The 27,123-nt window shown below is 39.2% G+C and overlaps 1 protein-coding gene across 2 annotated transcripts; it reads right to left on the minus strand.

The window, feature by feature from the left end:
* Nucleotides 1-471: 471 nt before the first annotated feature.
* Nucleotides 472-26,646, minus strand: slc16a2 (solute carrier family 16 member 2). Of its 2 annotated transcripts, none has more exons than XM_044126932.1 (7): nt 24,921-26,646; nt 14,535-14,679; nt 13,543-14,035; nt 11,831-11,974; nt 9,201-9,429; nt 6,862-7,117; nt 472-6,766 (listed from the first exon to the last, which is right to left on the minus strand). In XM_044126932.1, the coding sequence occupies exons 1-6, from the start codon at nt 25,348-25,350 to the stop codon at nt 6,867-6,869; spliced, it is 1,692 nt and encodes a 563-aa protein (XP_043982867.1). In that variant the 5' UTR covers nt 25,351-26,646; the 3' UTR covers nt 472-6,766; nt 6,862-6,866. The 2 variants fall into 2 exon arrangements, with proteins under 2 accessions (XP_043982867.1, XP_043982866.1); XM_044126931.1 differs by having other exon boundaries at nt 6,851-7,117; nt 24,921-26,645.
* Nucleotides 26,647-27,123: the final 477 nt, after the last annotated feature.

Here is a 27,123-nt window from a genome sequence, read left to right on the forward strand (position 1 = left end):
TGAAGTTTCCAGGGTCCTCCAGACTAGCAGTAGCAGAAATTAGCAAACACCTGGTGGAACTGTGAGCTTGTTAATCTTGTTATACAAACTACTGACTCCAAAGCACCTAGGAACGTTGCTAAAGGCTTAATGGAGAAACGTTGTGATGAGGTGCAGAAGACGGAGTGTCGGAAAGAGCAGGAGCTTCTTAAAGACACAGAGGCCCAATTTTAAGGCGTAAATTGCAAAGTCAAGTTTCTTTTCAGTCATGTTTGATATACACAGCATTTTTATAGCAACTGTAGTTATATAATAATAATATAATAATAAATTTACTTGACTGTGATGTGAAATGGCACTATGTGTCCCGAAAATACATAATAGCTCCCCTTTAATAAAAAGGTGTGCATACTTTCCAGATCCACTGTAGGTATGGATAATAAACCTTCTCATCTGAATGACACATGAAAACAAAGAATTTACAACAGAAGATCCAATTTTATACTTTATTGAAAGTTTAATAGAAAAAAAAAACGTGAATCTTTTGATGAGGATTCAAAATTATAACAAAACACAAAGACAATTTTTTTTCTAGCAGCATGACTTAAATTCCCAATCTAATGTGCTCAATGACCATGTTAGATCATGTTGTACATTGGATTACACAAAAGGATGAAATGGTAGAGCTGGTGTGGGACAGAAGCTTGCAGCTTTGCAAAGTGCGGAGAGGCAAAAGAGGCTTAGTTTCAGCAACCTGCTGGAGTTTACAGAGAAAGAAAGTTTAACAGACTTCTGCACTGAAAGTCTCTGCATATTTCAACATGTAAGGCTGTGGGAAGGCCTGGGCTGAACATGAACGTAGGACCATAAACAACAATGACCAGCAACACCAAACGGTAACTGTGAAAACGCATCTGCAGCTGGAATAATGGCAACACACATATAAAAACTTTGTAGTTTCTGGTACATATGAAAGACACAGAAAGGTTCACATGGTATTCAGAAAATCAGATCTTTACTGGCAAAAATACAACAGAGTATTCTTGCTGGAAGGCCGGCAGTCTATGAAGTGCAGACATGTTGTGTATCATGGCTCAGATTTCTAACAATCAGTCCTTCAGCTATCGGTTTCAGGTGTTTGTGTGGTTTGGAAGTGAGGTAAAGCACACCAGTTAAACGGTAAAGCAGACCGAGGTCAGAGGAGTCCAGGAGAACGGCCTGCTGCCCGGCAGAATAACAAGACAGGGGTGTTACAAAAGTCTGGACTCACTTCAAGCCAGTGAGTCCGATAATGAGATGAAACTTAAGAGGCCAGCTTCTTCCTTCTGGCCGCTTTCAAATAAGAAGAACAGTTTAATTGCTCAAACTCTTTCAAGTTCACCTGACCTGTTTAGCATGAATTCCAGAGCGTTGCAACAACTGGGGATTGTGCCCTAGGGAGGTTTTACCTTGTCACATGTCAAACGGAGCATGAATTACAGCTCCCACTCCGAGGCTTCAGCCTGCAGACTGTGTGGTTAGACAGTCTGCAGGTAAAGAGAGCGACTTGAGAGAAATAAAAATAAAGGAAGCCTGGGTAGTTATTAATTAGAAAAACACACGTTCAAAACTATTATAAAAACTAGTATTAGTGTTTGGAGCTCATTAAAGTGAAACATAAGAGGCCCCGCTGTGCGTGTCTACTGCAGCTCGTAGCTTTCAATGCTGAATAAACATTTACAGTGCTTTGCAAAAGTATTCAGGCTCCTTGAACCTTTCTGCATTTGTTTTTGTTTCAACCACAAACCTCAATGTATTTCAGTGGGACTTTATGCAACAGACCGACAGACGGGAAATGTTGCAAAGATATGAAAATTGTGGTTTAACGTCTTTTTACGCTGATACTGCATGAGGTTCAGCCCAACCAAAAGTTACCTAAAAAGCAAACAGACTCCACCAGGATCTTGAAGTATTATGGCACAACTGTGAAACCTACCAAGACACGGCCATACGTCAAACCTGACAGAACAGAAAAAGACACATTATGCCACCGGTGTAACACGGTGGTGGCAGCGTCATGCTGTGGGGATGCCATCGGCAAGAACAGGGAAGCTGATTAAAGATGTGGATCAAATGAATGGGCCTAAACATCTGTGGTTTAGATGAAAACATAAACATTTGTTTGAATGTTTCAAACAACAAACACACCCATGTTAGTGTGAAACATGGTGGTGGCAGCAACATGCTGTGGGATGCACATCTTTGGTTGGCAACACAAACAACCCCATGGTGGAACACTTGTTAGAGGCTGGGAAAGATTTGAGATTCACATCTGGAAAGTTACTATGGATTTGACTATTTCATTGTAGCTCTGACTGGATCATTATGCAACCACCTTTTGTTAGAATGGCCTAATCAAAGCTTAAGTTAAATCCAATTGAGAATTAGTGATAAGACTTGAGAAATGTCTTCTGCAAACGTTCTACATGTAATCTGACTAAGCTTGAGCTATTTTGCTGAGAAAACCGACAATGTTCTCTGGTAGTGATATCACAATAAACACCTGCAGCTCTAGTCTATACACCACTTTGTGTAGGTCTGTCACATAAAACAATATAATGCACTGATGTTTGTGGTTGTAATGTGACAAAGTGCAAGAGCATGAACACAGTTTTAAGGAACTGTATCGTCAGGAGTCTGACGTATTCAGAATTCAACGCTCAGGGTAACAGGACCAGTGATGCTGCATGAACAAAAACACTTTGGCAAACTAAACTCACACACACCTTCACCCATCCAAATGTTTTCTATCACTCTACATCCACTCCGTTCCTTCACCAACATATATTAGCTCTAATCTTCACAGATAAGCCAGCACAGCAAATCTCCTGCCAGCACTTTCAATGCACACAGCAACAAATAATAACACAAAACCATTACTAATTACATCAAATCAGTCCATTTCCTCTTTTAAATCTACAGTAGTTGATAAAAAAGGAGCACCTGGTTGGTTCTAGAAGCTAGGTGAAAGTAAAGTTTGACTACTTTTAAGCGAGGACATGCAGGGATTCTTCAAAGTTAAAAGCAAATCCTTTGACTTTGGCCAAGCTGCTGGTGTGCAGCTTGGCCGCCTGCTAATGACACGGTTAATGTAAGGCAGATTTCCATTCAAGGGTTTTCACAGGTTAACGCATCACCACTTGGTTGCAAAACAAGAAACGACTTGCATAAAAAGACAGAGGTGAGAGCTGCTGACTGACAAAGTCATTATAAAACAGGGCAAACAATAACAACTCACACCATATATAAACAGAATCTATACAACCTAATAAATGGCAGCTGGTTTCACCTCAACGTCCTACTTTATGGCTGCCAGAAGATTTGGCCCTTTGGACAACTTTTACACCCCGAAACGTTTGCTTCAACGTGTGACTTTAGTGACATTGGGTCCTCCTTTGCTTACAGGAATAACTAAGTGCAATGTTTAATTACAACATAATTGAATATTTTTGCTTCGGTGCAAGAGCTACATATCAACACACTTCGGTATTTATTTCAATAAAAATATTTCACACAATCGAAACAAAAAAACTAAATCTGCAAAAGGCATTTGTTTACTTATGCGGTTTCCATGCAGCTTTTATAGGCAGCATCTTTTGTAATTATGTTTAACTACAAAACTTAAAAGAAACTTGTCGGCAATTCAGTTTAAATGAACCCCAAAGCTTAAAAACTTAGTCAAACCGGAGTTTCTGATCTCCTGTCGTTACAGTCAAGTGTTTCTAGTGATTCATTTAAGGATATTTGACATTTATCTAAAGGTTTCTTTAGCAAAAGGACATAAAAAAGACCACCCTACAGACACATAGCAGGGACATTTAAACTGTGAGCATAAAAGTAAAAACCAAGAGCTAATAAAGGAAAAGTCAAGAGAAAGAACAAAAACGTTGAAAGTAAATGTTGGCATGATCGATGAACGGCAATTGGTAGAACTGTGGCTCACACAAAACAGAAATACAACACATAAACAGAAAAATACTAGAAATGGAGAATGTCAGCATGATGTTCTATTGGACTGCTGAGGAACATTTGATTACTGAGGTATAAGTGTTCAGGAACCGTCAGTCGTCTGGCGCAGCCAGCAGGAAACCTCTCAAGAGAAGAGGTTTGTGTAACTTTCAGGCTCCACACTGTTACAGCACAGCAGCAGACCTGATGATAAAAATATCTAAACAAATAGGGAAAGTTAGCTGAGCACCACAGCTTTCCCTTTTCTCCACTTCACCTTTTACTGTTCCTGTTTCTATCCGATCATAATGCTTGAGTAGAGCAGCGTTGCTTCACGTTTTAGTCTACAGTACAGCAGAAGCAGGTGGTCCCAGTGAGAGAAATAACTGCAAACTGCCCCGTTAGGGTCGCCAGGGGTGTGATGTTGTGTTTCATTACTGCCACAACAATACTTTGTGCCCTCCACTGAGTCTAATGAAAAGCAGCAAATTAACATAATTATCTAAGAAACGGCCCACGCTTGTCTCATTTGGCAACATCAATTCAAGAAGTCTGCAATCAAAATAACCAGCTGGCACACTCTAACCAGCCTCAACCTTAAAACTGATGAGTAACACTGCAGTGCTCACAACTGCAGTGGATCAGAACTTCTGTGTCCTGTTGTGGACGACGGTTTTTCCTTTCAGACAATCAGGAATCACATTTAGATGTGCAGAATTTGGGCAGGAACAAACAAAAAAAAACGTTTTGTTACGTTTAGGACATTTCTGCAGAGTTAAGGAATCACTTCTGAAAGGAAGATACATCATGTTTTGTCCTTCAGACTTGATTGTCACACACTATTATGTGTTCTCCCATATTTCTTATTCTAAATTAATATTGACAGGATTGTGTGAGCTGATATTTGCTCTGACATGACACCACCTGCTATTCTTCTTTTGACTGCATAAAGGGCATATTTTATATTTGAGAAGCATAAAATATAAAAACTACTAACTATAATTATTCAGAAATTAAACCACACGGTTTGCTAGTATAACGTGCGCTGGTGATAGTTGGCATTGCAGTAACTAGACTGGTCAGAACCAGAGGAAAAATTAAAATATTATAAGATGAATCCTGACAGAATTTTAGTGTTTAAAATTACAGTTTTTTACCTGCAGGTTACAGGTAGAGGGGACACACAAGAGGGCTTTACAATCTCTTCATAAGGTGACGGTTTAATGCGTATCTCAGGATACCGTTCTACTGTCTGGAGTGGATATTGTTTGTTTCAATGCCAGTTTGGTGTTACAGAAGTAACATTATCAGTCTTTGGTAACTTTTGGCTCCAATTTGTTCTTTCTCTAGTTTTTCTTTTTTTTCTTTTCTCCATATTGTTTCTCTATGTCAATCATAAAAATGAATTTAGCCATTAAAGGCTACAAGTCAAAACACAGCTGAAAAGGAGTAGGTGTAAAATTATTATATATGCTGTTTAAAAGTCAGAGTTGAGTAGTTGTACGTTTATAAATGCACTGAAAAGTCCCACAACAGGAGATTAGTGCTATTTACTGATCTATCAATGTTACATTATTGTAGCTCAGCTGTCTATTGGTAATTAACCTTGTGTGTGCACGAACAGTAACAGATATTTAAAAAAAGAAAATGTTTCAACTTTAACATCATTCTAATGTATTGCATGTATTTAAAATAAAAAAAGATTATTGAAGGGATACTAGATCTCTCTTAACAGCTCCATAATGGAGTTCTTTTCCACTAAAACAGCAAAATAAAGTAACAGTTGATTATTTTTCAAAGCTATCAGAAACATAGTGAAAGCAGATTTATCTAGCACCTTATTAAACATAGAAAAGATAGCACTACGAAAGGTTTGATGGTTAGATATCAATAATATGCTCAACCTATTGAACATTTGACTGTAAAACTAAACTTGTACCCATACAGTGAGAAGGAACAGATCAAAATTGAAAAGAGAGAACTGAAAAAAAAAACCAAACATGTAACATACTACCAGCTGCCAGATCTACACATCTGTCTCCTGAAAGAGGACGGTTTCAGGAGACAAACCATCCTGATCGCAGAGCGATTCGTCAGCAGAACCGCTCTGCTGACGATTCTGACCCCACCTGTTCCTACAGCGTAAAGGTCAGGACCTAAAAGTTGTCTGCAGCTAATTCGAGGTGATTGTGTTTAGTGGCTCATCTGTGAGAGGAATAGCCCATTTACTGGTGGTTTGGAAAGAAAGCAGAAGCTGCAGAATAAACTATAAACCTATGAAAGTAAGACTGCTTAGGAAACAAACTAAATACAATGGATGAGCTCTTAACATATACGTATGAGGTTCAGTACATAGAAACTGCAGAAATTGCATAGAAAATGCATCTCTTGTCTAGCTTTTCATGTTAATAATGAATTTATTAAGAAAACTGAAAAAATAAAATGATTGTAAGATAAATGATGTAGAAGAATCTCCTGCTGATCTCTTTTCTCCCCCTCCTCCTTGGAGGTTTGGGTGTTTTTACACAGTTCTGATGAGAAAACTCTTCTCCTTGAGAATTTGTTGTGTTCATCCAAGCACTGAACTCCCATCTTCTGGCCCTCCATGCTGGTTCTAGCTGGAGTGCGCTTCTGAACTTTTCTTTGCGCACAAAAAAAAAAAAAAAAAAAGCAAATAACCGGCAGAGATTTGGAAGGGTTAGAGATTAAAGGTAAACCAGAAATGAAGTCCAAAGGTGAGACTTCTGTGAACGATACAGGTGATTCAAGGGATGAAAAAAAGTGCTGGTGGGCTGAATCCCTGTGAGAACAGATAGAAAACCAAAAATGAGAAACAAATACCGTAAAAAACAGAAAAAGCTTCTTCTTATAAAAAGGATGTTACGTTTGTAAGACGTGACTCAGATGTGTGTCTCTACGTCTGTATAACCAGGCAGGATGTCTCCGTTGGAGCAGCTCTTGGGTTCCCCAGCAGGTGGGGTGGTGGGCAACATGTGGGCAGTCGTCGATGTCTCCTCAGGCGACGCTTGGTTTCGCTGGATCCTGCGGTGGATCAGGGGCACAAAAAACAGCACCACGCCCCCAATCATAGGAGGTACCCCAGCCAGGGAGAAAGCTATTGTGTAGTTGCCAAAGTAGCCATGAAGAAGACCTGGGAATAGATCCACAAGCGAATATTAAACATTGTTTACTCAAAGTAGTAAGGAAACATTTTAAAAGTTTTGGGGTAGGAAGACTTGCAGGCTTATTTTGTGCTATTTGTTGCTAATTTTTTCCACATATGCTCTTAGAAAACTATAAATACCCCTTAAATGTTTGAGTAGCTTACAATGGCTTACTTAATCTCATTCTAAATCCAGTTATCCTGTGAATTTCTGAGGTTCGATAAATAATTCTAATGAACCAGCAACACCCTGAAGATTAAAATCAAGTTATAGAACAAAGTTTTGACTGTTTCAAGGAGCATTGTTCAACCTATCATCTATAAATGGAAAGAGCTGCAGAGATACTCTGCTCAGATGTGAGAATATGTCAACAGGATAACTTTTACTTATGCTATAATGGCAGAAAAGGAAATAGAAAACCATTGTTGAAGCAAAGCCAAAAAAAAATCCCCTTTAAAGCTCTACAGCTAGACAGAGATTTAAAGAGGAGGGACAAAAGCAAATTAGGTGGATTAGCCGTATTTGCTAACAACTGATGGTGTCATCCAAGACATGCTACTGTGAAACATTGTCTCTGCTGCCCAGAACTTGAGTTGTTAACATGTCATGAGTAACAAAAGTGTCTTCTGTCAGAAGCTTCTTCTGATTTGTTGCAAGACTGACTGCTACCAGAGATCCTTCCTGCTGACAGAATCAACATCCACAATTACTCTAATAAAGGTTTACTACAAGTCATTTATTGAACTCAGCAAATATGTGGAAGAAGGTGATTCAGAAAAATAGGATTAAAATGAAACACGACTTTTGTTTCATCGCAGTTTGAGGACAACTGATTTAGATCAAAGAATAACTATGTGTTGAAATGGCCCAGTCAAAGCCCAAAAATGAAAATCTCTGGCGAGATTTGCAAAGTTGACATTCACAGATGCTCTCCGTCCAATCTGACTCTGTTTCAGCTACGTTGCTAAGAGGAGTAACAGAATGTCAAAAAACTCTTGGTTCATGAAAGGCACATCATTCTCCCATCAAGTCAAAGTGTGAAATTGTGCATCGTCTTGTTGAGCACACAGCATCCACTTTTTTTTCCCCATTGTGTGATATCTTGAATATGGACTTGTCAGACAGTTTTCTAGCAAGTATCGGTCTGTTCCAAACGCATCCAAGCTCAGAGAGGTAGACCATAAAAATGAGGCCCTGTCGTTTGTCAGCAACTTAAACTTCATAAAGTTTAAGAAGAACTTCAGCAGCTTTTTTGCTGGCTTGCTCTTCTGCACGAAAAGGTTCAGCAACAAACATCGATGGTGCAATCGAGTCCATGAGTGAATGGAGAATGAGTAACCTGGACAACAGAGCGGAACAACATTTAAACGTTTCGGTGCAATAATTGTCTTGATTCAAACTAGATCCTTGTCAAGCCGGACCTTTTATTTGAGCAGAACAGGGGACACTGTGTGTATTTAAGCAACAGAGAATCATTAAGATGGTTCCAAGTAACTAAAGTAACTAATTAATACATTTCTGTCCTATTAGAACATGTGCATTTAAGTTGCAGTCACAGCTTTTAGGATTTACATTTATATTTTGCTGTAAAGGTACAAAGACATTTTACATAAGAAGGTTTATCATCTGAAGTCCGACTCAATAAGTGAGAGTTATGTGCTTAAGCAGAAAGTAAAATCTATATCTGAACCTAGAGACCTGCAAGACAGAGTAAAACCACATCTGAGTCATCAAATTAGTTTTTAGTGGTTATAATTTCAGGAACCATAAGAGGAGCATCTTATCTTATGGCAGTAAAGGGCTGACTTCCGACCTTGTTTGTGCTTTTAACCTCAACACAAATCCTTTGAGAAGCCTGCAGTTGGCCTCTGTCCCAAACGTCTATACATGCAATCCATTGTATAAGCAGCAAGGCATTTGTCCCACTTTACCTTTACTTCCGACATATTGTCTTCCCTTGTGTGGGAGTTTTTCCTGTAAACAGCAGTCAGCTTAGGTTTTGCAACAATGCATTCCTTATAGAATACATATTACCCCTCAGAAGTGACATAAAGAAATAACGACTCGCACCTGCAATTGGTGGACCTGCCGTCATTGGGAGGGACATAAGGCCCAGAAGGTAACCTATGGCTTGAGAGGCCTGCATGGGCCCAACCAGCTCGAAGGCGATAGGAGCCATCATGGTGAGGAAGCAACCATCACAAAGCCCCAGGAACACACACACCACCACCAGCGCCTCGAACACCGCGCACTGAGGAATCATCATGGACATGAGGCCCAGGGCCATGAAGGACGCTACCTGGAAGAGAAAATTAATAATAACTAACTCTCTTGGTTAAGCTCTTTGTTCTTTGGGAAATAATCTGTGATAAAGAAATCCAAATCTGAGGAAATCTCTGAACCACATCATGGGGTCTGAAGGCTCTGTGGTATTTTTATCAGCGCTTTAAGCATTAGTTAGCTCAGATTCCTCCAGTCACTTAATGCCGCCTAATTTAAGTAAGCTCCAGGTCTGTGACAATAATACTGCGAGGAGAGAAGGAGAGGCTGCGTGTATTCACACTGAGCTAAAAGGCTTACTTTAAACCCTTCATAGTCACAAGCAAGACGCTCTAAGAAGGGTTCAGCAGTAGATAAGAACATATGCAGGCTGTCCAACTTTAACATCTTATCCTGTTCATTATAATTTACACACTATTTCTAACCAAATTAAAATATAATTTACATACTAACAGAATGGCTAAAAATGATAATGAGGCTTTAAAGATATATTTTTATGATTAAATGTCACTTTTCTTTATTACAGGTGATAGGAAAATGTGAATCAACTTTAACGCATTTTACAAACAACACTTGCTTTAGTTATTATTATTTTAATTGTCTATCTAATTATCAATTTACATTTTTTAATTCGTGGTCTCAACATTGTAAATGCAGGCTTAAGTAAATAAATACAGCAACATTAGTCATAACTACACATTTGTGTACCTATCAACAAAGACCTCTCACAACTCTGTTCATCGGCAGCAGTGAAGTTAATTTAATAAATAGGTTGATTTGTTGGAACAAAGGCAGTTTTTATGGATTCTTTGCTATTTTTAAAAAGGTGTAATTCCAGAAATGTAATATATACCTGCTTCATTCAGTCTAAAAACAGCTTTAATGTGTTTGGGGTCAGTGTCATGTTGTCATAATTTGAGGAGTAGAGAAAGAATTTGGAGGTCATCTTTTTGAGCAGCACTGGCAGCAAAACAGCCCCACAGGTTGATACTACCACCACCATGCTAGACAGTCGGTAAGGTCTTATTGAGTTTTAAAGCTTCCCAGTGACTCTTCCAAACATATTACAAGTCATTTTGGTCAAATAACTCAGTTTGTCTCCTCTGACCAAAAGGTTTCTCCAGCAGACCTTTGACTTGTTCACGTGGACAGCCTCAAATTTCATTCGTGGTTGAAGGAGTCTATTTTAGTGCGGGCATTTTTTTCTTCTTCAGCAGCCTCTAAATCAGAGTTCACGTTAAACCCTTTTCACTGTAGACAGTGACACTGGAAACAGTTCCTGGGCTATTCTAGGAACATCAGGGCCAATTTCTGCCATCTGAGAATGACAGAAGGTTGTAACTACTGTACACTCCCAAGAAACAGGCAGGTCTCTGCAAAAGAGAATCAAATATGAGGTGCTTTTCATGTTTTATTCTTTGCTGTCAAATAGTTACAGACAGCAGAGACTTCACTTAGAATAAATATTTCTCAGCCCAGTTCTTCTTGTAGATGTAAATATTATGAAATGACATCTGCAAATGATTCTGCCAGGTTGAGCAGAAACTTTGTGCTCTTCTGTATATACGCCAGGGAGAAATAAACCCTTCTAGCTTCCGCCTGTTGTGCTTTGCCCCCTCCTGTTTTCTCAGAAGTGAACAATCAGTGCCAATAAGCAGCTATGTAATTCTCTGGTAGCAGTAAAGCTGCTTCTCCTCTTAGTAGAGAAAGCATTTTGTGAAATGAACGTGTGAACCATAAATTCTAAATAAATCATCCTTATAATTAAAGACTCAATTTCCACACTAGTAGAAGGTGAAAACATTACACAGCAAAAAATATTATTTTGAATAAGATTTGAAAAATCATCTTTAGAGTGCTTACCAAAACCAATAATACAATTTGAACTTTTTCACCTTTTGGCCACGAACCATAATGTCTGATAGATCAACACAAAGTAGCACATAGTTGTGGAGTGGAAGAAAAATGATGCATGGCTTTCAATTAAAATGTTAAAATAAAGGCATTTGTATTTAGTCCAAAGGAAGAGAGCAGACAGGTTGGGGACAAAATGGTGGAGAGGTTTAAAGCAGGGTGAGGTTTCTTTTCCAGGTTTGCTTTCTTCAATTCATCAACTGAAAGTGGAAAGAGTAAAGCACAAATGCAAACTACCAAGACAGGGATCCACCTAAACTGACAAGCAGAGCATTGATTAGACTTTAGAGGCGCTCCACATATCTATAACTCAGGTGTTTACACGAAAGTTTAAAGTTAGGTTTACAGTCGATGCATTGAAGTGGGCGCAGGGTGCAGCCTGTTATGATGGCGTAAAATGTGGAAGAGCTCAATTAAATTAATATTTTTGCAATACAGATAATGTTACAGCATTCATAGAAACACGAAGGACTAATATCATCCCACGTATTCCACAACTTCCTCACCTGCATGTAGATCTTCCATAGACCAGGAATGAGGTCTCCGATCTTTCCGAAGGCAAGTCGTCCCACTCCAGACGACGCGCCGATGCAAACCAGCAGCACCCATTCCTTTTTATTCTCTTTGAACTTTTCTTTCACAAAGTTGATCTGAAATTAAAGATAAAGTTAATATGCTGCACAAACTTCTGCACAGCTTTTCAGCTACAACAAAAAAAAAACCTAGACCTATTCTGTGGGAAAAAGAAATTGTCCATCTCCAGCTCCAAATCAAGGCCTTACAATAACAAAATGTTCTCATCAACAGACCTTTAGAACAGGTGAACAGGAAGACCCGGTACATATACATCGCATTCCCTCACTCCCCTTTAGCCATAACCCCCCAAACCAGACCCAAAACATGAAACCGCCCTCTGAAGTCTTTCCTGAGACTCCTGGTTCTTGTGAAATATTTGCTCTGCTTTGAAGAGCTCTACATCCCTCAGTGGCCATAGGATAAGCATGTTTAGGGACACAGAGAGGCCATACAGGAGAGGCTTCCTGAGGTGGCCGAGCCAATACAAAGGCCGGGGCTGTGTTTACATCTGGGCCCGGGCCTGAAACAACAGGCCGGTCAGAGGGAGGCCGGAGCTGGAACATCCGACATCTGGATAGAGGGAGATCAACTTCGAACCTCTGTGTTGAAACTTTACAGCTCATTCACATCCCTCAGTATCTCACATTAAATTATCTAGAGTTCAAGGTCACATTTTGCAATCATGAAATCTAAACCGCTATCATCGTTAAAAGCTGAACAGCGCATTTTGATTTGGCAGTGATTCAACATTTTTATTATCACTATAATAACACACTCAGTTGGACTAAATATTTATGTATTCGCAATGATGAGGAAAAACATATAACCTCTTTCCTCACTCTCTAAGACAAGCTGAAAGGGAACAAAGATAAATCAAGCCAGAGTCTAAAAATACTGACTCATAGGGTACCCTCTAACCCTCATACTGACTCTGAAGGAGCTGCAACATAAACAGCCTAGGTGAGAGAATCCGTTAGAGATGCTCTCCACAAATCTGTCCTGGATGACAGGGTGAAAGCCATTGCTCAAATAAGACGATAATAAGTACATCTGGACTTTCTCTTGAGTTCGGGCCAGATTTTATTTTTTAAAAGTAGCAATTTTAACCACTTTGAAGTAACCGAAGCTATTGTAAAACATAGTGGTGGCAGCAAAATACTGATCAGAGCATGACTAGTTTATATCAAAAACCTTTAAAGGGAAAAGACGATCTGAGGCAGGACTTGAAAAATGACGGTTACAGATGTTTTCCATCCTAACTGAGTTTTGGGTGTTTTGTAAGGATGAATGAGCACAATGTTTAGTCTCTAGATGAGCTAAGCAGGCAGAAGCACGTACAAAAAGGCTTGCAGCTGTAAAAGCAGCAAAAAGGTGCCTCTTCAAAATACTGACTCAGGGGGCTAAACACACATAAACACCACGTAATAAAAACCATGCATCCCTCCTCCTTATTCCAGTTGACAAGTTTTTTAGATTTTGTGTTATCAATAAAATCAAATAAAGCTACCTGAAATTAACCTGAAGAAAACAAGACACAGTATTTAACTAAACCATATTTAAAACATTAAAACAGACAAAGTTGATGTTTTACTGTTATCTCTTGAAGGTACCAGAACACAATACTGAGGAGAGATTTTCTTACCAGATGGATATATGGCACAAAGTATCCCAGCACAGCTGTTGCCACTCCGAACGCCCACACCCGGTACGTCACAATGTGAAACACACGCAGGTTGAAGTACTTCCTAACCCCAGCAACGACCTTGCTCCACTTGCTCATCCCCTGAGCCGAGGCCTGGGTCTGGGTTTCAGCAGGGCCGGGGCCCATCCCCGGCGGGCCCATGCCTCCCCCGGTGGGAAGTAAAGGTTTGAATGTTAATGCCAGCAGGGCCTGCACCAGCATGAAGAGGCTGAGAATCTGGAAGGTTCTGCTAAGACCCAGAGGGCCAATCAATCTGTCCAGAAGAACTGGCAGTCCCATGGAGAAGAGGCTGGCCCCGGCCGTCACCACACCGTTGGCCAGGCCCAGTCGCTGCCGGAAGTAATGACCGAGGATCACCAACGACGGCTGGAAGGCAAAGGAAGAGCCACAACCGAACAATATCCCATATGTGAAGTAGCGAAGGATTAGGGAGCTGCAAATGCAAAGAAGAAAAGGTTAATTGTAAGAGAAACTGCTAAATAATCTCAAAAAATACTATCTACTACTAATAAAATATGTATCCATAAACATTCCAACAGTAACAAATTTATGGGCAAAAGTCTATAAGATAACAAAAGTCTGTTGGGTTGCACCAAATTACTGTTTTCATTGTGACTTATAAAGAGCAGAGTTTGTTTCTCTGGCTGCCTGGCTAAGGTGGTTTCCCCACTGGACATTTGCTGTAACTTACCAGTAACTAAAGCTCAGCACATATCTTTTTATGTTCTTCTCTCAAAAGTGTATTTATGTACTTCTCTTAAAAAGTCTTCATCGGTTGCAATGTATAAATACAGGGTAAAATAAAGAAGCATTATTAATGATAACATGTTTTATCATTTTATTAAAGTGCAATCAGTCTTGCTACAGTATGTCCAAGTGCAGAAAAGTGTAAAAATGCATTCACTACGCAACTGTAACTATAGGCATCTTACTTTGCAAACGATGTTGTGAGAAGCCCTATAAAAGCCACAGCCGCGCCACAGACAGCGGTCTTCCTGCAGCCAAAGTGGTCAGTGAACATGCTGACCACAGGAGAGCAGAAGAAGATCATGCCCATGGCCAGGGCCCCGACCCAGGCTGCAGAACGAGAGCAGAGAGGAGGCAGAACCATCATTAGAAACATGTGGAAACCGCATGTGTGGTGGCAATCACTGAAAGTAAATATGACCCTGTGTGACCACAGAGCAAACACCAGAGTCCTTGCACCATGAATTTTTTGTTTTTATTTCATAATTTATACCCTGTGGGCTGCTGTTATGTATAACTATGGATCAAAGGGCACAGTTTGCTTTTAATCCATCACATACTGCTTGGACTTGGAAGAAATTTATACGAAATGGCTTTCTGAACAGCTAACCAGCTTTAGTTTGTGCAACATCTGTCAGAAACTGGTGGAAAAATAAGGAACCTGAAAATCCTGCTTTATTATAATCCTTTCTGAATGTGGCAGTTATCTGATTACCACATGAGACACAATGGTGAAAAAACACTCTTGCATCAGTTTCTTCGCATGTTTTCAGAACATTTTTGTTTGCCCTACTTTTTTGTTCTCCTATAAGCTTTTTGAACAAGTAAAACCTGTGATTTCAGGGGAAGCTGTAGTGAAAGGAAGACATATGAATCATGTCTGATTATGTACTTTAGCTTCCTTAGAAAAAGTTCAAACATGAATGTGACACAAAATATAAGATTTCTAGAAAGTTAAGTTTGTTTTTCAGCAATTTAAGTGGATATCTAATAGTTTAACAGCTAAATAATACCTTTCTAAAAGTTTTTTTAGACTTGTTTTTATTTTATTCTGCTTAAAGATCCTGCACAGTGAATGTCTAAGACCTAAAAAGTCGTGTCAGACAACATTACTACACAGAAGTGGATAAACAACCAATAAAGTATTGAAAAAGATCAACATGCTTCAGTTAATAAAAGTTTAACAATGTGATTTAAAATAATAAAATATATGTCTAATATCTTTTGGAGTTTCACATAAATGTGTGTTTGTTTTAGTGTCTCAACAGATCAAAAAGTGGATCAAAGTGTTTTTGTTAAGTATTAAGCGAGTGTCCAAGCAGAACAAGCCAAATGGCTCTGAGAGGCACAGCGTGCCCCGTAGAGCAAACAAAAACACATGCCTGATTCAAGTCTCCAAGGGAGCAAAGGTAGCTTGAATGTCTACCAAGCTGTCCTGGTTGTGATCTAACTGATGCAACAGTTCAGTGGAAAAAGGTGATGACCTCGTCTGACTTCTATGCAGTGAAGTGAAATATGAGCTTAGGATGGTCATCGCTGTGAAGCTTGACATAAACATCCTGCATGTTTCTGCTTGACGTCTGAACCATTTTTGAAATGATCTTTCAAGTTTTTAAGGAGGAAAATTTTCATCCCACCATGGAGCTTCACAAACTCAACGTCAAATATGAGTTTACCTTCTTCTACCCTTCTCTGTCAACCTTTAGCTTAATATTTTCTGCATAATTTCCTTGATGACATACAGGGTCAAATATTCTGAGAGCTCAATCAGAGCTTTCTTAGATGACAGAGAAGAATGCCAACAATGTTGAAAGTTTCTGCGACAGACATTATTTTGACAGCGTTTCTCAAATTTTCTCAAGCAGCTACTCAGTTTACCAGCATGAACATTTTCTGGCAGGAAAGACCACAGGCATCTCTCTTCCTCAAACACTCAACGTGTTTACGTCAATGTGGGCAAACACTGTCCATTTTCAGAGATAAATCTTTGTTTTACATCCATTGTTTTATTTGGCTACCCAAGACTGCCATGTACTTTCAGTTTAGGTCAGAAGTTTAAATTGTATTAAAAATGCGAACTAAACCACTGATTTTGGGCTTTAGATATTTAGTTTGAACGGTTCTTTTTCCATAGTGAGATTATTGCATGTCACACAACCGTGATGAGTTTTAAAAAGAAGACTCCATGCAGAAATTTGAATACTGTGAATCTTCTTTAATCCACATAGAGTCAAATTTAAACATTAAGGATTAAATTAATTAAATTAAAATAATATTTTGTTGTATTAATTGTAATTGTAAAAATTCACAACTTTTTTGCAATCTTTTTGGGGCAGCCATAAACCTACAAACACAAATGCTGCTTTTAAAAACTGAATTTTTTATAGCAAGATTACTCAGAAAACAAGTTACATAAAGAAATGCGTTTTTCATCAATAAGCTGCACACACAATCTGAATTTAATTATATTTTTAAATTCACCGACACGTACTAATGATCGCAAGGTCCTAAGAGGGGAAGAATTAAAAGTAACAATGATGACAACACAGTAGACCCCCTGTATTCGCAAGGATTAGAGACCACAGCATCCTGCAAATAGCTCAAATCTGCCAATGCTTCAGACCACAGCTAAAAATGTTTATAGATGCCTACATAGATCAGACATCAAATATACCTTCATGTGCATTAATATGCAGAGTGAAAATTGTCTTAGTACTATCGCAGAAGGTAACATCTTTTCTTCCACTTTTGGAGTCACAGCAAATCAGTGCCAACGAAAATAAATATTGGCTGCTTTGCAAACACCAACCAATAGCATGTCAAATAGCTTTGAATCTAGGTATTTGAACTTTCCAAGCTGCATTTTAAAATATCAGTGAAATCAGCGAAAAGGAAAATATTCCACAAAGGATCTGGAGTTTTGGTCAACAGAAAAATCTGCTAATAGGTGAAAACTGAACCACGGACAGGCAGGAGGGCACTCTACGATCACTGTTGGCGGGTTTCGCACAACATTACTCAAAATTTTTATCATATCAAGAAATTTTTATGATAATGTGTAACATGAAAATTTATTGTATGTTTATCTCAACTATAGATAAACACCGCAGTCATATTTGGATAAATGTCCCTAAATAGAAACCTTATGCTTCTTGCAATGGTTAATGCATTTGTCAGTGGTTGCTCTAACTATTGTGGATGGATATTTGACTTCATATTGGCAGGATAGATGGGTTCTTCAAAACTGGTTGATTTGGTGGAACTGACCATCTTTTAGACAAAATCCACCCAATGTTAGTAGAGATAAGATCGGGCTTCATGAAAGCCATTCATCACATTTAATTTAACCCTTCCAAAACTGGCATTGACATATGTTTGGAATCATCTTCCTGTTGGAACAACATAATGTGTCCAAGTTTCAAAAATCTTCACCTAAATGAAAAGAAACTTGGTTCAAATGTTCAAGCCAGCCAAGAACCACAAACGCTCAAGTCTGGCACGAACTGAGAACTGCGGGTTAGCCGATGTTTCCTCCAACAATAAAGCAAGTTTTATATCAGCATGGAAGGTGGTAATCAAGAAAGAAGTCCCTTCTACAAAATCAGCACCTTCAGCAGCAAGGAGGGGACACCTCCTAAACATTGTGAGGTGCCAACTTCCCATCAACTGTATATGCCAAAAAAGCAACTGAAAGCAAATTCAGTATTTTTTATCAACATAATGGCACGATTGTTGAAATGTGATCAGAACTGGATGTTCTAGAAGGAAAACAATCCAAAAAAACCCAGCAATACTGGCAGTGGATGAAGCAGGCTAGCTTTAACCTTTTTGCATGGCCCCGACCTGAACTCTTAAAGAACAGAATGAATTGTACCCAGCAGAGTCCATTTTCAGAATAGAGTGTGTTTATGTGCTTCGCTGGCTGGAGACAGAGATCATAAAAAAAAGATGGACTGAAGAGGCTAAACAAGAAAAGACCAAATTCAGATTTTTCTTCCCCAAAATACTAACACCACAATGGGGTTTTTTTCACTTCAAGGTTTTATTGGCTCTAGTGGCCTTTATTTGACAATGAATTGACAGGAAAGTGGGTAATGAGAGAAGGGAAAGACATGCAGCTAAGGTCACCAGGCCAGGAATCAAACCTGCGACGGCCACGTCGAGAACTAAGGCCTTCTTATGTGGGTTGTGCTTAACCCCTGCACCCCTGTAGCGGCTTTGTTACGAAGACAGCATTCACGTGAAAGTTTAAAACCACAAACCCACGTTTCAGTGCTATGTGCTGGTAAAGCACAAAATTAAATTCACCCGTCACCCCGCAACGCCCCCCAAAAAAGAAACCCTTTCTGGGAAAAAGTCTGGGAATAAATGGAGTGCAGCGTTCTCATTAGAGAGGACTAGAGGACCCCAAGACAAAAAGAAAAAGAACACTGTGAACTGAACTTGCAATAAAATACAGAGGTATGTGTTTCTGTGTGGGCTCACGGGCTTTTCGTTCTGCTTAGACACATTCTGACAGCAAGTATTTTCAGACTTCCTCTGTGCAAGCATTTTCTAGCACAGGAACTCTAAAAGAGTTAAAGAAGCTTCCTGGTGCGTACTCTAAAAAATGTAAAACCTTGTGCACATTTAAACAACATCACAGTGAATGTTTTCAAGTTCTGTTTTCAGGCAGAGCAGAACAATCTCAATGTTATTTATGTGTGTATGCAAGTTCTTTGATCTACGCAATGCAAGCAGCTACACAGCTGTGCCTTCATAAACATTACACATGCCAAGCCAATCAACACTTTTTTTTCAAGCTGTAAGCAATGTGCAGTCTGTAAGAGCATGCACCCTGAGTCATTAATGCCTCTGACCCCTTTTTAAAACTGCCTGGTGATGAAACTTGCGTTTACATAACGGCAGCTTTTACAAATTAGTCAACTTCACAAAGAAAAATTCACTTATCGACATGCAACTTCAGCTCAAGTCAAGCAACTGGAACTGATAAATGAGCTTAAACTGCGTGTTTTTAGCATTAATGTTAGAGAATAAGCTCTGAAGGGTAATGCAAATAAATGAAAACTGTAGAGCGTAACAAATAATATCATCCACTTCGCACACACCAATTAAAATTTGATTTCATGCAAAAGGTGTTGCCAAACAATCGGAAACAGCTCATTGTACAAATGCTCTCTGACGACATTGTTTGTAGCTCACGCAGACATAAGAGGAAATATTCAGTCAATGAAACAATGCAGCAGACTGCGGCTGGCATTGTGTGGACTTCTCACTGTAAGAGGGAAACAATAGCCATACATATTTTCGCACTATTAATGGAAACGTGGATTTACACGAATATAGAGTTGATATGGAAAACATTTTCCTCAAGGCCAAATAAAACGTCCCTAGCAGGTGCTGGAGAGGGAACATGCAGCAGTATGTGAGCTTCAAGTTATTTTGGTCTGAAACAGCAGATACAAAACAGTTACCTTGTAGAAATCTAATACAATGCTGTTTAATGTAACGGTTTGCTGATGTTTAAGTGGAAGATTCAGTGATTTATGTGGTACACTGTTAACTAACATGGTATTTCTAAACCTTTAACGACAGAAAATTAAGTTTAGGTAGAGATTTCCAGCTTTCCTTGGAGTCCCACCAATTGAATTTATGTTATGAGATTTAAATGAAAAAAAAAGCAAGCTGTGGGTTCTTTGATAGAGAAAATTAAGAAATTACAAGATAATGCATCGCCTGAGTGAGCTCCCAGAACTGTACATATACCATGCTTAATAAATCCTTTTAAATCCTTTCCCAGAATTAATAAGAAATTTACTCTGCATTATTTAAATAAAAAATAAAAAACCTGTTTGAAGGTAAAACCATTAAAAATGGGAAGGTGCAATAACCCAGTAGACAGCTACTGGGTTTAATGGCTGTATGCCTGGGCTGTATAATGTGCAGAAAAATCCATCTTCTCCTGGATTCCAGATTTAACTAATTAAATCTGATTTCAATTTCATCTGGAAAAGTAACCACACATCATGATGCTGCTACCACCAAGTTTTACAATAGTCACAATATCCTTTTGATGTTTTAATTTAGGTTGGTTTCCTCAGAAACTCATTAATCAAACAAGGTTTTGGGAGATTTTACTCATGTTTGGATGTTTTCTTTGATAACAAAAGGCTTCTGTCTCATTACTCTGTAGCAGATTGCTGACAAACCCTAGCGTTAGTGTCTTGTTAGCCTCATTGATCAATGTGCAGCTTATCATTTTGATAATTCTGGAGATGGTGACTGTCCCTAAATATTTGAATGATAAATATTGTTATAAATCTTTGAGTGTCCTTCTGATGGATACTGTCTGCTCTGTTTCAGACAAATTTGTTTAAGTTCAAAAGTTTCTTGCAGAGAAGCAGCAAACTGTGAAAAGCTAAGAGTCAAAAGGCTTTTAATAAATTACAGGAAATCCCAACATCAGATTTCTTTTCACACGCTACCTGGATGTGATGACTCCTCTGGAGCAAACTTTATGTGTGTAAGAAACTAAAAGTGCTGGGCAAATTTTTGCAAAATCATCTGCAACAGATAAGAGGGGAGTGTCCTCAAAGAGCCTCAGTTCAAAAATTTGTTTTGACAGCAGAAATTACTGGATGCTTCAGGGTTTTCCCCAGAGTGTTATAAGCCTGGCGGGTCGCCAGTCTTTAGTTGTGCCTCGACCGGCTAAGCAATACTTATTTATTTGAGTCTTTTAACATTTTTAGCATTTTTTAAAGTTTTATAGTTGGTGTTCAGGTATTAATCTTCCAATCTTTCAATAACACACAATTATCAAGTGATATTTTCAAATTTTGTGTCAACTTTAATCATATTTTAACTCAAAAATCAAACGAGCCGCTGGGTGAATGACTGCCCTAGCACCCAACGACCGGTCTTAGCAAGTTTTCTGGGGGAAACATTGTGCTTCATTTCTTTGTTGCCGCTTTCTGAATGTTCCTAAAATCCTCATGATGATTAAAGATTCTTAGTTTCTCCAAGCTGCGAGTCGATGAAAACTACCTGTTTGGTTATCAATATTACTGCAAAAGAATATGAAATATATGTGCGTTTACAAGTTGCAAAATATGTTTCAGGTTCTATCTCTAAATAGATAAATTGATCTATTTAAATGTGTTTTTGATAAACAGAAAATTATGGTCAAGAGGACATTTGATGGATGCATTTCCTTCTGCTCTCTTTCTCCAACTGTGCTAAATAAGGTTCCAAATAAAAGACAAATCAAACACCCGCTCATAAAAACAGCAAATCTCTACCATCTGTATCTATGTGCTAATAAAACAGTGTGAAAGCTCATGAGACCATGATCCAACCTGAACTCATTCCCCTGCCCTCTGGAATGCCAGAAAGCAAGCCGTGCCTTCGGTTCTGCCAACTTGGGATTTCAAGCTGCCAGCAGAGATCCTGGAGAAATCTCAGACTGCAGAGAGACAATTCAGCACCAAGGTGGACAATACACCACAGGCTGTCAGGGTCATAATGAACTTGTTTGGACCCTGGAGGGAGCTCTCATTGTGCTTTTTTGAGTGCCCTCAAGAAAGACAGATCACCTATTGATCACGAAATATAATGCTTGAGAATTTCCTCTGAATGTAAAACCATCAAACAACTGTCCCGCACTTCCTCAGTGCAAGAAAATCCAACAGTTTTCTAATATGTATCTTTTAAACAGAGTAAACCACGTTTTGCTTTCTATCCGCCTGCTGCCTGTGAGTATGAAGCAACAGGTAGGGGAGGGGCAGAGTGGCTTTACTCTATTCTCCATAGAGCTCCATAGAGCTGAGACAAAACAAATGCCACAGCAGCACTTTTTCAACCGTATAATTAAAACACCTTTAAACCCCAAGAATAGACTAACAACATAAATAACTGTAACCTTTAAAACACTAGAATAAATCTGTCATCATCCTCCCTAAATTTGCATGGACTTCAGAAGTTTCATCCTGCCCCACTGTTAGCCAGAGCCAAGCCAAATAACACAGAGCAAGGCCGCACAATGACAACAATGGTGTAATTATACAGAACTATTTGGAAAATATACCTGGGCAATGCTACAACAGTTTTAGGAGCACATCTCAAGCTGGTCTGACTAGTTTCTACTTGCTTGGTATCAACTCTGCCTGGAGTCATTACGGGGCATTTTAAACAGATAAGCTGTTAGTCCAAACGTTACCAGCAAAACGTCTAATGCAGACTTTCAAAAACTTCCCAGCCTCCTTCCTTTCAAATGAAGTAACAGATTTGTATGAAAAGAGTGAGTAATATGTTTCTTGTTCAATGCAGTGCTCCTTCTGCTCCGTTTCAGATCAGTAGCACAAAGATCAAAATTACTTTAGGCGTTGATAAAAAATTAATCCGCCGCTCCTGTCGAGCCTTTCTTCTGCCCCCGTCTCACAAATTCCCCTGATTTGGAAACAGTGCAGCGGGTGCAGCGAGCTCTTTTGAACTTCTCTCCCTCGTTGGGCACACCCGTGTTCACCAGGGGCTCGCTCCCCCACAATCATTAAAGCAGCACGTTTTTTTAAATGTCTTTTTTTTTTTAAACACCGGTCTTTCATGCTGGATGTGAAAAGATTGGGAATGAAACTGTGACTTGCTACAATCGCTGGGCAGTAACAACACCATCTGTGTTTCGCAACCCACCCACCTCACCACCATTTTACTGTTAAAAGAAAAATGTATTTATGCACACCCCATTGTGGTATTTCAAGATTTCCTTCTGTATCCCTGAAGGCCGGGTAAAATAAATATTGCAGGTGAAGCATAAAAGTGAAGCAGATCTTTAACAACCTGTAAAGACAAAATTATTATTTTGGCTTCGCATGCTTTTTTAAAGTGATTCTTAATAGTCTCTCCACTTGAAGCCAAAAGAATGACTTTCAATTTCTGCAGTACAGACACTGGATCTAACGCAGTCACTCCAGTCTAAACAATTTCCTCAATGTAGAGTAAAAAACACAGCATCCAACCAATTCACATTTATATTTAGAAAAATAATAACACAAGAGAAGGTCTTCGTTTATTTTTTTCCGCACTTTGTCCGTTATAATAATTAGTTACAGGCAGACATTTAATCTCCTCCCACACATTGTCTTTTACCAAAGCTGGTGATTGTGAAATACTTTAGAAAAATACCCTCCAGTGTTACTGGATGGTGAGAACGGGAAAGAACGAAAGGAGGCTAAGCAATCCAATGCCAAAAATAACACCCAAAAGAAATTATTCTCTAAGCAGCAGCTAACACACATCCATTTTCACCTTTACAGGTAGTCATATAACTGCAGGCTGAATGATTACAATGAATTCAGCGCTAATATTTTGATCATAGCTAGTTGTCAAGCAACCATAATATGTGCATATTATTGCAAAATAAACTGCTGTGTCTTTCCAAGCTGTAAAGATAAAATTAAATTTGCCCAGCTTTTGTTTTTTTTTTAATATACAGAGTTATTCACAATTCTCACTTTATATAATTATGTGTGCTATAATTTGAAGCCTCAAAGTGGGAAAAAATCAATTAAAAATGTTCCCTGTTCACAAATTACAGCTAATTTCCAGCAGACTTTACTGCAGTGCTGCTATTGAACAAATAACACACAGGCATGGTCATTTAAGGGCATGCTACACATTAGTGTTACTGCTTACAGGGTCATGTGATTACACCAAGTGTTTAACACTGCTGGAATAATCTCACACATGAAATCTAAAATATTTTTGGGACTTTGAATAATGTGATGATATGCATGGGTTGAGATTTTAAGTTTAAGTGTAAGTTAGATACTCAAAACTGCACAATGGTTCCATCATAATATCACTACATCTTAAAGTTTGTTTAAACAGAGGAAGGTTCAGAGTGACTGGAGTTTTCTCTGGCTATATGACATAAAGTAACAGAAACCAGTTGCTCAGCACTGCCAGACAGCTCCCTAAAAGAAGGCTACTTCAGCTCTCCCCCACTTACAAAACGGACATATTTGACTGTTTACCAGATGTTTATTCTATGCAAAATCAAAATAGCAATATAACTTTGCAATGACTGTAAATAAAATCTCTCTGTAATGTCAGGAGCAGTAAGAGTAATTGTGTTATTTTACTTAAAAGCAATTAGAGTGTGTTGCTTATTTTTATTTAAACATTTTCTGTCTGTAAATATTTTTGGTCAAAGCTATCCCATAAGAACTTCATGCTGTCTTATACTTTAATAATGAACATACTAAATGCACATAAAAGAGAAAGTACATGTTCTTTGGGAGACACAATAATTTTGAGTTTAACAGAAAATGAAAGGATTTAAGCATCAAATCTTAAATTGAACCATTAAACTAAAAAAGTGATTTAATGGTTGTTTATGTACTGAAAAAGGTTGGAAATTCACGGTTTTATTTATTTTGTTTCATTTAACTGGCTGAAATAGATTCTTCTGTATTCGAAGTAAAACTGGTGAACATCTATGTTTTTAGGGTTGCTGGTGCATCTCTAAGCCACATGTGCATCACCTGGGTCTACTTGTTGCTGTTTTTCGTACTCACCCACTTTGAACTGGGAGGTTTGGTCCTCCGGGTCTGTGTGCTCCTTCACCAGCATCGTATGGAGGATCCCGAAAGAGTTCTGAATCCCGAAGATGGATCCGTTGCACCAGGTTGCAGCAAAAACCACGAGCCAGCCCCAGCCTCCTTCTGGTGGGACAAATCCGAGTCCCTGGCCGTGCATCTCCAGCTGCACCCCAGCTTCAGCATCAGGAGAGGCGGAGAGAGTAGGCTTGGACTCTCCGTCTATCAGCTGCACGGCACCATCCTCCTTTGCGATTTTACACTCGCTGCCCTCCGGCTGTCCATCCTTGCTGCCGTCCGCCTCCAGGGGAGCATCTCTCGGCTCCATCTGAGGCTCTGCGCCCGGCTGCTCCGTCCGGGACTTCTCTGTGGACGGCTTCGCTTGAATCTCTATCCCGTTAATCCCCATGCTGTCTGGACTGGAGGGGAGGTTACTGCTGGATTTTGGCGTTCATGCCGGGGATATAGGTCACTGACATAAGAGCAGCGATTTGAATAACAGATTTGATTGGCTATCTGTCAAACGTGCAAGACGGATGGTGGTTCACTGGCACACAAGCCTCCTACACGCCGCTGGAAGCCGAAGTCTGAGCGTCAACTTCTGAGAATAAACCCCAGCCTGCAAGCGCTACATTTCCCATTCTGGACTCCGTGTTTCCAGGAATTCACCGACCTAATCTTCCTTTCTAATATAATGTGTGTTCCCAGGAACTGCCTGTAGAGAGTTAACCCATATATTTATTTACTTGTACTACTGATTCCGCTCTGTGCGTCCGCTCCGCTTCGACACCGCGCCGTATTGTCACGCAGTCCGCACCCGGTCCGTAACATCTCGCAGGCGCTGCAAGGATAAGCGATGTCTCGCACTCCGTCTTTGCCTTGACACATTCACGCTGTTTCGGATATAGCTAGGCCTGTGTGAGTCCCAGCTGTGGGCTGTGTCGGCGCTCAACTGTCAACACTGCTTCTCCCGTCATTCAGCTGCTGCTCGCCACCGCCTCCTCTCCCTTCCCCGCCGCGGGCAGACAGTTGGAGCCAATGGGACAACTTCGTGGCCGTGACGGAAAGAGGCGAATATTGGCGAATCAACTGGATGGACAACTAGCATGCTGTAGCTAACATACTATTGCTAGCATGTACAATTGTAGCTTATAAGCAGCTGTAGCACTTTAAGCTGTTAAATATCCCTGGTAAACCTTAAAAGTATCAAGTTTAGACGTTATTATTACATATCTGAAACTAGTCTTATACATAACGTATAAATGATTTTTATGTGTAAAAAGTAGACAAGAATCATAAAGGTGTCGGTTTCAACATAAACACTACAATCTCTTTTGGAAGGTTATGGCAGCATACTGGTGTCTGTAAATTATATTATAGTTTGAAAACATTTATTGTAGTGATTCATTTCAGAAGTAGAAGTCATATTCATCAGGCATTTTTTTTCAGTTGATTTAGATGCCATGCAAATAAAACCCAAATTCAATTTAGGACTAACATTGCATGGGGTAAAAACAATTCAGAGATGTTAGTCTCCTACTCAACCTAGCTTTTGATTCTACGAATTTAACCATTTCATCTTTGGCATAGTCTTGGTAAAGTTGACTAAATGTCTGCAGTTACTGTATTTATGTTTTCTTCCCTCATGTGCCTCTTCCTCCCTCGCCCCTGCAGAACTTTGCCTCTCCCCAGGAGAGTTAAATCCCCACACTGGTTTATATCATTTATAATGAATGTATGAAATAGTTTCACTTTTCTAATTTAATATTTAGGAAAGTAGCTCTTTTCAATGGGATTCTAATTTAATAAGATGCACATCTATAGCTTTATGCTTTTTAATGATTTCCCCAAGAAAATCAGTTATGATGCAAAGGTAAAAGGCATTTTCCAGAGGTATTATAAACACAAAATCAGTCAAACATATTTAAGACATAGATCTACACCGATATACATCAGTTTTACTTTTTGTGTTTTTATTTAGTTGTAAGACATCTGTTCAAAGTCTTTGTTGAAAACTGTCACGTGTCACTCTCTCAGCTGGGTTTGCACATGGCGTAGTGGAGTAGACATCTCATAATGCAGTTTTTTTTTCAGTTGTGTGTTGTTTTTTTTAAAAACACACAACTGATAGAGATGATGTTTCTTTCTGAATGCTTTCTGCACTGCTGTCAAATTGTTTCAC

The sequence above is a fragment of the Gambusia affinis genome, linkage group LG09, assembly GCF_019740435.1.
Source record: "Gambusia affinis linkage group LG09, SWU_Gaff_1.0, whole genome shotgun sequence".
Lineage (NCBI taxonomy): Eukaryota > Metazoa > Chordata > Actinopteri > Cyprinodontiformes > Poeciliidae > Gambusia > Gambusia affinis.